Source organism: Salmo trutta, unplaced genomic scaffold (genome assembly GCF_901001165.1).
Source record: "Salmo trutta unplaced genomic scaffold, fSalTru1.1, whole genome shotgun sequence".
Classification (NCBI taxonomy): Eukaryota; Metazoa; Chordata; class Actinopteri; order Salmoniformes; family Salmonidae; genus Salmo; species Salmo trutta.
Window position 1 is genome coordinate 21,065 of NW_021822916.1, and position 11,436 is coordinate 32,500.

At 47.4% G+C, this 11,436-nt stretch overlaps 1 protein-coding gene and 1 long non-coding RNA gene across 3 annotated transcripts in view; both read left to right on the forward strand.

Annotated features, from left to right (window-relative positions):
* The first annotated feature begins 1,598 nt into the window (after window positions 1-1,598).
* LOC115187179 (uncharacterized) lies at window positions 1,599-7,301 on the forward strand. Of its 2 annotated transcripts, none has more exons than XR_003875924.1 (3): window positions 1,599-1,616; window positions 4,972-5,044; window positions 7,257-7,301. It is a non-coding gene; the product is annotated as an uncharacterized LOC115187179 (long non-coding RNA). The 2 variants fall into 2 exon arrangements; XR_003875923.1 differs by having other exon boundaries at window positions 1,610-1,904.
* Window positions 7,302-7,334: 33 nt separating this feature from the next.
* Window positions 7,335-11,436, forward strand: part of LOC115187181 (islet cell autoantigen 1-like) — a 14,134-nt gene continuing 10,032 nt past the window's right edge. Inside the window, exons 1-2 of the mRNA XM_029746321.1 lie at window positions 7,335-7,381; window positions 9,994-10,158. Of these exons, the coding sequence (XP_029602181.1) occupies window positions 7,335-7,381; window positions 9,994-10,158 (212 nt within the window). The remainder of the gene's footprint in view (window positions 7,382-9,993; window positions 10,159-11,436) is intronic.

The window sequence follows — 11,436 nt, forward strand, 5'->3', positions numbered from 1 at the left end:
TTTCATCACCCACAACAGTATATGAAGAGGACTACCCAAGACCCTACCGTCTGTTAATTGTCCATCTGATGATTTCTCCATTTCTTTTCCTTTGGTTCTGGTCGTGGAAGTTTCCATGTAGACAAGCTAGTTTTTGAGCTAGCTAGCTGATCTGGCTATCTAGTGTTGTCGCTAACTTAAGAGTTTTAGAGGTTAATAACTTGCAGAAAGTAATCAATTACTTTTGTAAACAAACTAAATAATATTCCTGCAGGGTTTTATGACCTTAGAAATGACCAAATGGTCATATTTGGGTGAGGAAATCAAATAATTCCTTCAGCAACCAAAAAAACGTATCTGCACTGACCGCCATCTTGCGCGCGCCCCGTAATGGACAGTCATTTCACCTGTTTATTTTAACACCACGGCCACAGCAGGTAACCTGTCAATAAGCGCGGGCACAGTCTCTTTGGTCTTTAGGCTGCATGTCTACTGAAGAATTTCTGCACCACAACCACCTCAACAGTGACCTGTCGTATCTCGCCAACTCGCTACAGGCTTTCTTACAGTTTTAACTATGAAGAAGTTCTGCATTACAACCTCCTCAACGGTGAGCTGTTGTATCTCACCAACTCGCTACAGGCTTTCTTACAGTTTTAACTATGAAGAAGTTCTGCATTACAACCTCCTCAACGGTGAGCTGTTGTATCTCACCAACTCGCTACAGGCTTTCTTACAGTTTGAACTATGAAGAAGTTTCTGCATTACAACCACCTCAACAGTGACCTGTCGTATCTCACCAACTCGCTACAGGCTTTCTTACAGTTGAACTATGAAGAAGTTCTGCATTACAACCACCTCAACGGTGACCTGTTGTATCTCGCCAACTCGCTACAGGCTTTCTTACAGTTTTAACTGCGGGGATTAAACAATACGCATGTGACATCACAATGTTCTCGCTCTCCTCTATTTCAGGCTGTGTGTTGATGTAACAGAACAACCGGAACAGAACAGAGCTGGAGATTAGATGGCCGGGTATTGAAGCAGCTAATCAGTACTTAAAGTCCACTGTCTTTAAAAGTGTTAAATCAATGAAAGGAGATGCCTGAGATGTAATCTAGGGGAAACCCTGTCCACTCCCTACATGTTTGGCAGGTGACACATTGAGCGGCAGGGCCGGGCGTTGCTAGGTCAGAGGACGGCTCGGTGTTCTAAACAAACGGCACCGGCATGCAGAAGACGTTTTGTCAGACGGCAGCAAGTTCTGATCAATGGCCACGGGAAGAAGGAGAGTGATGAGACGTTGGTGGCCTTCCCGATGCCGACATCGACGCCAAGCTGGAAGGTAGGACCATGCCTTTAACCCCTAACCCTAACGCTGTTGCGTTCGATGCCGACATCGCGCAAGCTGGCTGGGGTAAGACCATGACGCCTTTAAACCACTCCACCCTAAGCCGGTGGCTTCCGATGCCGACTCGACGCCAAGCTGGGAGGTAGGAACCATAGACTTTAACCCTAACCCTAACGCCGGTTGGCTTCCGATGCCGACCCGACGCCAAGCTGGAGGTAGGACCCTGACCTTTAAACCATACCCTAACGGCGTGGCTCCTGATGCCGACCTCGACGCCAAGCTGGAGGTAGGACCCTGACCTTTAACCCCTAACCCTAACGCGGTGGCTTCCGATGCCGACCTCGACGCCAAGCTGGAGGTAGGACCCTGACCTTTAACCCCTAACCCTAACGCGGTGGCTTCCGATGCCGACCTCGACGCCAAGCTGGAGGTAGGACCCTGACCTTTAACCCCTAACCCTAACGCGGTGGCTTCCGATGCCGACCTCGACGCCAAGCTGGAGGTAGGACCCTGACCTTTAACCCCTAACCCTAACGCGGTGGCTTCCGATGCCGACCTCGACGCCAAGCTGGAGGTAGGACCCTGACCTTTAACCCCTAACCCTAACGCGGTGGCTTCTGACGCCGACCTCGACGCCAAGCTGGAGGTAGGACCCTGACCTTTAACCCCTAACCCTAACGTGGTGGCTTCACCCGCTGTTACTCAGAGTGAGAGTCTCATGCGTCCAGTTCTCTCTCTGTGTTACTGTGAACCTCGCGTTCTGTTTCCTGTCCAGTTCTCTCTGTGTTACTGTGAACCTCGCATTCTGTTTCCTGTCCAGTTCTCTCTCTGTGTTACTGTGAACCTCGCGTTCTGTTCCTGTCCAGTTCTCTCTGTGTTACTGTGAACCTCGCGTTCTGTTTCCTGTCCAGTTCTCTCTGTGTTACTGTGAACCACGCGTTCTGTTTCCTGTCCAGTTTCTCTCTGTGTTACTGTGAGCGTTCTGTTTCCGGTCCAGTCTCTCTGTGTACTGTGAGAGATCTGTTTCCTGTCCAGTTCTCTCTGTGTTACTATGAACCTCGCGTTCTGTTTCCTGTCCAGTTCTCTCTGTGTTACTAACTGTTGTCTGGATCAGAGGAAGACAGCTCTGCAGTTCTGTCTGTATAGTCCATTAGCAGACTGGTATAACAGTAGTGTGTCTATGTGATTAGATCAGCTTTGTGCTGCAGCCAGGGATCAGATGGCCTCATACAACCTGACTCTTGTTGGAGAGTTTTCCTGTGGAATCACACTATGAAGGCTTTTTATAGTTTCTTATAAATGTGTCTCTGTCTGTCTCTGTCTGTCTCTCTGTCTCTGTCTGTCTCTGTCTGTATGTGGTCTTTCTCTGTCTCTTTCTGTCTCTGTCTGTCTCTGTCTGTCTCTCTGTCCTGTCTGTCTCTCTGTCTTTCTCTCTGTCTCTGTCTGTCTCTCTGTCTCTGTCTGTCTCTGTCTGTCTGTGTCTTTCTCTGTCTCTTTCTGTCTGCTGTTGGTCTTTCTTTGTCTTTCTTGGTTGTCCTTTCTCTGTTTGTTTGTTTCTGTCTGTCTGTCTTTCTGTCTCTTTCGTTTCTGTCTTGCTGTCTTTGTCTCTTTGTCTTTCTCTCTTTCTCTGTCTTTCTGTCTGTCGTTCTGTCTGTCTCTGTCTTTCTCTTCTGTCTTTCTGTATTTCTCTGTCTCTCGTTCTGTCTGTCTCTGTCTTTCTCTCTGTCTGTCTTTCTGTCTTTGTCTTTCTCTGTTTTTCTCTGTCTTTCTGTCTGTCTTTCTCTGTCTCTTTCTTTCTTCTGTCTTTCTCTTTCTGTCTTTGTCTCTGTCTCTCTCTGTCTTTCTGTCTTTTTCTTACTGTCTGTCTTTGTCTCTCTCTTTCTTTCTCTTCTCTTTGTCTCTGTCTTTCTCTCACTGTCTCTTTCTGTCTCTGTTTCTATCTCTGTTTCTGTCTTCTGTATTGTTTCTGTCTTTCTGTCTCAGTTTCTGTCTTTTCTTCTCTGTGTTTCTATCTCTGTTTCTGTCTTCTGTTTCTGTCTCTGTTTCTGTCTCTGTTTCTATCTTCTGTTTCTCGTCTTTCTGTCTCCTGTTTCTGTCTTTCTGTATCGTTTCTATCTCTGTTCTATCTCTGTTTCTATCTCTGTGGTCTGTCCTTTCTGTCTCTGTTTCTGTCTTCTGTCTCTGTTTCTGTCTTTCTGTCTCTGTTTCTTATTTCTATCTCTGTTTCTGTCTTTCTGTTCTCTGTTTATGTCTTTCTGTTCTGTCTGTCTTTCTGTCTCTGTTTATGTCTTCTGTCTTTGTTTCTGTATTCTGTCTCAGTTTCTGTCTTTCTCTCTGTTTTCTGTCTTCTGTCTCAGTTTCTGTCTCTTTCCTTCTCTGTCTCTTTCTGTCTTTCTGTCTTTCTTTGTCTCTGTTTTTCTGTCTGTCTCTGTATTTTTTCTGTCTTTCTCTGTCTTCTGTCTCTGTTTCTGTCTTTGTCTGTCATTCTTTACCACTGCTAGTCTTTCTGTCTCTGTCCTCTTGTCTCTCTGTCTCATCTGTCTTTATGTCTCTGTCTGTCTCTGTCTTTCTCTGTTTTGGATCAAACCGCATTAAGGAAAGAAATTCCCCAAATTAACTTTTAACAAGGCACACCTATTAACTTGAAATGCATTCCATGTGACTACCTCATGAGGCTGGTTGAGAGAATGCCAAGGAGTGTGCAAAGCTGTCATCAGGCAAGGGGTGGCTTCTTGTGAAGAATCTCAAATATGAAATATATTGATTTTTAAACACTTTTTTGGTTACTACATGATTCCATATGTGTTATTTCATAGTGTTGATGTCTTCAGTATTATTCTACAATGTAGAAAATAGTAAAAATAAAGAAAAGCCCTGGGTAGGTGTGTCCCAAACTTTTGACTGGTACTGTAATAGAGACACACTGTATATACACACATATATATACACACACACACACTCCGGACTCCGACATAGCTCTTCCCTGTAGTCCATATATTTCTTAGTTCCATGATTTTATTTTTAGACCTGTGTGTTGTTGTGAATTGTCAGATAATACTACACTGTTTGAGCTAGGAACACAAGCATTTCACTACACCTGCAATAACGTCCTGCCTAAATATGTGTATGCGACCAGTAAAATGTGGTTTGTGTGAACCTCTGCATCTACCGTGGTGCTGGTAGATGGCTGATTAAACTGATGTGGTACCAGAGAGTAGTGGTGAAGGGGTTAAAGCTCCTCTCTGGTCAGACTAGCCAGGGCGGTGGCCAGCTATCTCTGGGTTAATAACTAACTATATGAAAGCATGGAGGAAGTATTAGTTGAATCAGTCAGAAAAGGCTCCAGTCTAGATAGATGAATGTAATCAGGTCAGTAGAGGAAAAGCAGCTAGTCTGGTTGTGGTGAGAGAGAATGACATTGAGAGGTAGAGTAGATTAAAACACTTTCTTTTTTTTCACTGTTACTGGCTGGCTGGCTGGCTGGCTGGCTGGCTGGACCACTGTTACCGTCTGGACTGTATACTGTATGTTTGCACTCACACACCTGTCTGTCTGTCTGTCGTCTGTCTGGTTCTGTCTGTCTGTCTGTCTGTCTGTCTGTCTTGTCTGTCTGTCTGTGTGTCTGTCTGTCTGTCCTGTAGTTGTTCCACTCCGTCCAGACCACCTCCACTGAGCTGCTGAAGGTGATTGAGAAATACCAGCGGAGGATCACATGTGAGTTACCCTGTTACTACGGTTACCACTTTATTAAGACAGACCAGGAAATAGACAGAGGATAATACTGTTCTCTTCACTGAGAACCCCACGCTCCCTCCCTGTGTCCAGCCCTGTCTCAGGAGGGTTAGGTTATGTTGAGGTTGGGTTAGGTTATGTTGAGGTTGGGTTAGGTTATGTTGAGGTTGGGTTAGGTTATGTTGAGGTTGGGTTATGTTATGTTGACGTTATGCATTCCTGTGTTCAGACCTGTCTCAGGAGGGTTAGGCTATGTTGAGGTTGGGTTAGGTTATGTTGAGGTTATGTTGAGGTTGGGTTAGGTTATGTTGACGTTATGACATTACTGTGTTCAGACCTGTCTCAGGAGGGGTTAGGTTATGTTGAGGTTATGACATTCCTGTGTCCAGAACTGTCTCAGGAGGGTTAGGGTTAGGTTATGTTGAGGTTGGGTTGGGTTATGTTGAGGTTGGGTTAGGTTTATGTTGAAATTGGGTTAGCTTATGTTGAGGTTATGTTGAGGGTTGGGTTAGGTTATGTTGAGGTTATGTTGAGGTTGGGTTAGGTTATGTTACGTTATGTTGAGGTTGGTTAGGTTATGACATTCCTGTGTTCCCAGACCTGTCTCAGGAGGGTTAGGTTATGTGAGGTTGGGTTAGGGTTATGTTGAGGTTGGGTTAGGGTTATGTTGAGGTTGGGTTAGGTTATGTTGAGGGTGGGTCTAGGTTATGTTGAGGTTGGGTTAGGTTATGTTGAGGTTATGTTGAGGTTGGGTTAGGTTATGTTGATGTTATGACATTCCTGCGTTCCCGACCTGTCTCAGGAGGGTTAGGTTATGTTGAGGTTGGGTTAGGTTATGTTGAGGTTATGACATTCCTGTGTTCCCGACCTGTCTCAGGAGGGTTAGGTTATGTTGAGGTTGGGTTAGGTTATGTTGAGGTTATGACATTCCTGTGTCCAGCCCTGTCTCAGGAGGGTTAGGTTATGTTTGAGTTTGGGTTAGGATATGTTGAGGTTGGGTTAGGTTATGTTGAGGTTATGACATTCCTGTGTCCAGCCCTGTCTCAGGAGGGTTAGGTTATGTTGAGGTTGGGTTAGGTTATGTTGACATTATGTTGAAGTTGGGTTAGGTTATGTTGACGTTATGTTGAGGGTGGTGTCAGGTTATGTTGAGGTTATGTTGAAGTTGGGTTAGGTTATGTTGAGGTTATGACATTCCTGTGTCCAGCCCTGTCTCAGGAGGGTTAGGTTATGTAGAGGTTATGACATTCCTGTGTTCCTGACCTGTCTCAGGAGGGTTAGGTTATGTTGAGGTTATGACATACTTGTGTCCAGCCCTGTCTCAGGAGGGTTAGGGTTAGGTTATTATTGAGGTTGGTTAGGTTATGTTGAGGTTATGACATTCCTGTGTTCCAGACCTGTCTCAGGAGGGTTAGGTTATGTTGAGGTTGGGTTAGGTTATGTTGAGGTTATGACATTCCTGTGTCCAGCCCTGTCTCAGGAGGGTTAGGTTATGTTGAGGTTGGGTTAGGTTATGTTGACGTTATGTTGAGGTTGGGTTAGGTTATGTTCAGGTTATGTTGAGGTTGGGTTAGGTTATGTTGAGGTTATGACATTCCTGTGTCCAGCCCTGTCTCAGGAGGGTTAGGGGTTAGGGTTATGTTGAGGTTGGGTTAGGTTATGTTGAGGTTATGACATTCCTGTGTTCCTGACCTGTCTCAGGAGGGTTAGGTTATGTTGAGGTTATGACATTCCTGTGTTCCTGACCTGTCTCAGGAGGGTTAGGTTATGTTGAGGTTATGACATTCCTGTGTTCCCAACCTGTCTCAGGAGGGTTAGGTTATGTTGAGGTTGGGTTAGGTTATGTTGAGGTTATGACATTCCTGTGTTCCAGACCTGTCTCAGGAGGGTTAGGGTTAGGTTATGTAGAGGTTGGGTTATGTTGAGGTTATGACATTTTTGTGTTCCAGACCTGTCTCAGGAGGGTTAGGGTTAGGTTATGTTGAGGTTGGGTTAGGTTATGTTGAGGTTATGACATTCCTGTGTTCCCGACCTGTCTCAGGAGGGTTAAGGTTAGGTTATGGTGAGGTTATGTTGAGGTTATGACATTCCTGTGTTCCAGACCTGTCTCAGGAGGGTTAGGGTTAGGTAGTTGTTGAGGTTGGGTTAGGTTATGTTGAGGTTATGTTGAGGTTATGACATTCCTGTGTTCCAGACCTGTCTCAGGAGGAGAATGAGTTGGGGATGTTTCTGAGGTTCCCAGGCAGAACACGACCGCACCAAGGCTGGCAACATGATGGACGCAACCAGCAAGGGCCCTGTGTGCCTCGGCCAAGCAGAGTCAGAACCACCCTAACCCAGCAAGGCCCTGTGAACCACCTCAACCTCCTAACCCAGCAAGGCCCTGTGAACCACCCTAACCCCTACCCAGCAAAGGCCCTGTGAACCATCCTAACCCCTAACCCAGCAAGGCCCTGTGAACCATCCTAACCCCTAACCCAGCAAGGCCCTGTGAACCATCCTAACCCCTAACCCAGCCAAGGCCCTGTGAAACCATCCTAACCCCTAACCCAGCAAGGCCCTGTGAACCATCCTAACCCCTAACCCAGCAAGGCCCCTGTGTTGCCCGTCCCCAGAGTTAAAACTGGATCTGCTATGTTAATGTAATGTGTCAGGCCGGTCCTGTGCCCGTCCCCTGAGTAATACTGGATCTGCTATGCTAATGTTTATGTGTCAGGCTGGTCCTGTGCCGTCCCCAGAGTTAATACTGGATCTGCTATGTTAATGTGTCAGGCTGGTCCTGTGCCCGTCCCCAGAGTTAATACTGGATCGGCTATGCTAATGTTTATGTGTCAGCTGGTCCTGTGCCGGCCCCCAGAGTTATACTGGATCTGCTATGCTAATGTTAATGTGTCAGGCTGTCCTGTGCCGGCCCCAGAGTTAATACTGGATCTGCTATGCTAATGTTAATGGATCAGGCTGGTCCTGTGCCCATCCCCAGAGTTAATACTGGATCTGCTATGTTTATTTGTCAGGCTGGTCCTGGCCCGTCCCCAGAGTTAATACTGGATCTGCTATGCTAATGTTTATGTGTCAGGCTGGTCCTGTGCCCGTCCACAGAGTTAATACTGGATCGGCTATGTTAATGTTTATGTGTCAGGCTGGTCCTGTGCCGGCCCCCAGAGTTAATACTGGATCTGCTATGCTAATGTTAATGTGTCAGGCTGGGTCCTGTGCCGGCCCCCAGAGTTAATACTGGATCTGCTATGTAATGTGTCAGGCTGGTCCTGTGCCGTCACCAGAGTTAATACTGGATCTGCTATGTTAATGGTTCAGGCTGGTCCTGTGCCCATCCCCAGAGTTAATACTGGATCTGCTATGTTTATTTGTCAGGCTGGTCCTGTGCCCGTCCCCAGAGTTAATACTGGATCTGCTATGCTGATGTTTATGGTTCAGGCTGGTCCTGTGCCGGCCCCAGAGTTAATACTGGATCTGCTATGCTAATGTTTATGTGTCAGGCTGGTCCTGTGCCGGCCCCAGAGTTAATACTGGATCTGCTATGCTAATGTTAATGTGTCAGGCTGGTCCTGTGCCGTCCCCAGAGTTAATACTGGATCTGCCTATGTTAATGGATCAGGCTGGTCCTGTGCCCATCCCCAGAGTTAATACTGGATCTGCTATGTTTATGTGTCAGGCTGGTCTGTGCCCGTCCCCAGAGTTAATACTGGATCTGCTATGTTAATGTTTATGTGTCAGGCTGGTCCTGTGCTGGCCCCCAGAGTTAATGCTGGATCTGCTATGTTTATGTGTCAGGCTGGTCCTGTGCCCGTCCCCAGAGTTAATACTGGATCTGCTATGTTAATGGTTATGTGTCAGGCTGGTCCTGTGCCGTCCCCAGAGTTAATACTGGATCTGCTATGTTTATGTGTCAGGCTGGTCCTGTGCCGGCCCCCAGAGTTAATACTGGATCTGCTATGTTTATGTGTCAGGCTGGTCCTGTGCCGGCCCCCAGAGTTAATACTGGATCTGCTATGTTTATGTGGTCAGGCTGGTCTTGTGCGGCCCCCAGAGTTAATACTGGATCTGCTATGTTTATGTGTCAGGCTGGTCCTGTGCCCGTCCCCAGAGTTAATACTGGATCTGCTATGTTTATGTGTCAGGCTGGTCCTGTGCCCGTCCCCAGAGTTAATACTGGATCTGCTATGTTTATGTGTCAGGGCTGGTCCTGTGCCCGTCCCCAGAGTTAATAATACTGGATCTGCGATGTTAATGTTTATGTGTCAGGCTGGCCCTGTGCTGGCCCCCAGAGTTAATAATACTGGATCTGCTATGCTAATGTTTATGTGTCAGGCTGGTCCTGTGCTGGCCCCCAGAGTTAATACTGGATCTGCTATGTTTATGTGTCAGGCTGGTCCTGTGCCCGTCCCCAGAGTTAATAATACTGGATCTGCGATGTTAATGTTTATGTGTCAGGCTGGTCCTGTGCCCGTCCCCAGAGTTAATACTGGATCTGCTATGTTTATGTGTCAGGCTGGTCCTGTGCCCGTCCCCAGAGTTAATACTGGATCTGCTATGCTAATGTTTATGTGTCAGGCTGGTCCTGTGCCCGTCCCCAGAGTTAATACTGGATCTGCTATGTTAATGTTTATGTGTCAGGCTGGTCCTGTGCCCGTCCCCAGAGTTAATACTGGATCTGCTATGCTAATGTTTATGTGTCAGGCTGGTCCTGTGCTGGCCCCCAGAGTTAATACTGGATCTGCTATGTTTATGTGTCAGGCTGGTCCTGTGCCGCCCCCAGAGTTAATACTGGATCTGCTATGTTTATGTGTCAGGCTGGTCCTGTGCCCGGCCCCAGAGTTAATACTGGATCTGCTATGTTTATGTGTCAGGCTGGTCCTGTGCCCGTCCCCAGAGTTAATACTGGATCTGCTATGATAATGTGTATGTGTCAGGCTGGTCCTGTGCCGGCCCCTACAGCGGATGGAGCAGGAGGTGGAGACGTTTCGGCGGCGTGCGATCGCTGACACACTCCTGACCGTGACCCGGATGGAGAAAATCCAGGACGGATACCGTGGAGCGCTGCTCTGGATGAAGGACGTCTCTCAGGACATCGACCCGTGAAACCCAAACACCTGGAGAAAGTTCGCAAGGTGTGTTGTAACCTGTGGGTATGGTCCACCAGGTACTGTGTTTATGGTCCACCAGGTACTGTGGGTATGGTCCACCAGGTACCTGTGTGGTATTAACCTGTGTGTATGGTCCACCAGGTAACTGTGTGTATGTCCACCAGGTACTGTGTGTATGGGTCCACCATGTACTGTGTGTATGGTCCACCAGGTACTGTGGGTATGGTCCACCATGTACTGTGTGTATAACCTGTGTGTATGGTCCCCCAGGTACTGGTTGTATGGTCCACCAGGTACTGTGTGTATGGTCCACCAGGTACTGTGTGTATGGTCCACCAGGTACTGTGTGTATTAACCTGTGTGTATGGTCCACCAGGTACTGTGTGTATGGTCCACCAGGTACTGTGCGATGGTACTGTGTGTATGCGGTCCACCAGGTACTGTGTGTATGGTCCACCAGGTACTGTGTGTATGGTCCACCAGGTACTGTGTGTATTAACCTGTGTGTATGGTCCACCAGGTACTGTGTGTATGGTCCACCAGGTACTGTGGGTATGGTCCACCAGGTACGTGTTGGTTATTAACCTGTGGTATGTCCACCAGGTACTGTGTTGTATTAACCTGTGTGTATGGTCCACCAGGTACTGTGTGTATGGTCCACCAGGTACTGTGTGTATGGTCCCCAGGTACTGTGTGTATTAACCTGTGTGTATGGTCCCACCAGGTACTGTGTGTATGGTCCACCAGTACTGTGTTTATGGTCCACCAGGTACTGTGTGTATGGTCCACCAGGGACTACTGTGTTATGGTCCACCAGGTACTGTTGTGTTGGTCCACCAGGTACTGTGTGTATGGTCCACCAGGTACTGTGTGTATTAACCTGTGTGTATGGTCCACCAGGTACTGTGTGTATGGTCCACCAGGTACTGTGGGTATGGTCCACCAGGTACTGTGTGTATTAACCTGTGTGTATGGTCCACCAGGTACTGTGTGTATTAAACCTGTGTGTATGGTCCACCAGGTACTGTGTGTATGGTCCACCAGGTACTGTGTGTATGGTCCACCAGGTACTGTGTGTATTAACCTGTGTGTATGGTCCACCAGGTACTGTGTGTATGGTCCACCAGGTACGTGTGTGTATTAACCTGTGTGTATGGTCCACCATGTACTGTGTGTATGGTCCACCAGGTACTGTGTGTATTAACCTGTGTGTATGGTCCCACCAGGTACTGTGTGTATGGTCCACCAGGTACTGTGTGTATTAACCTG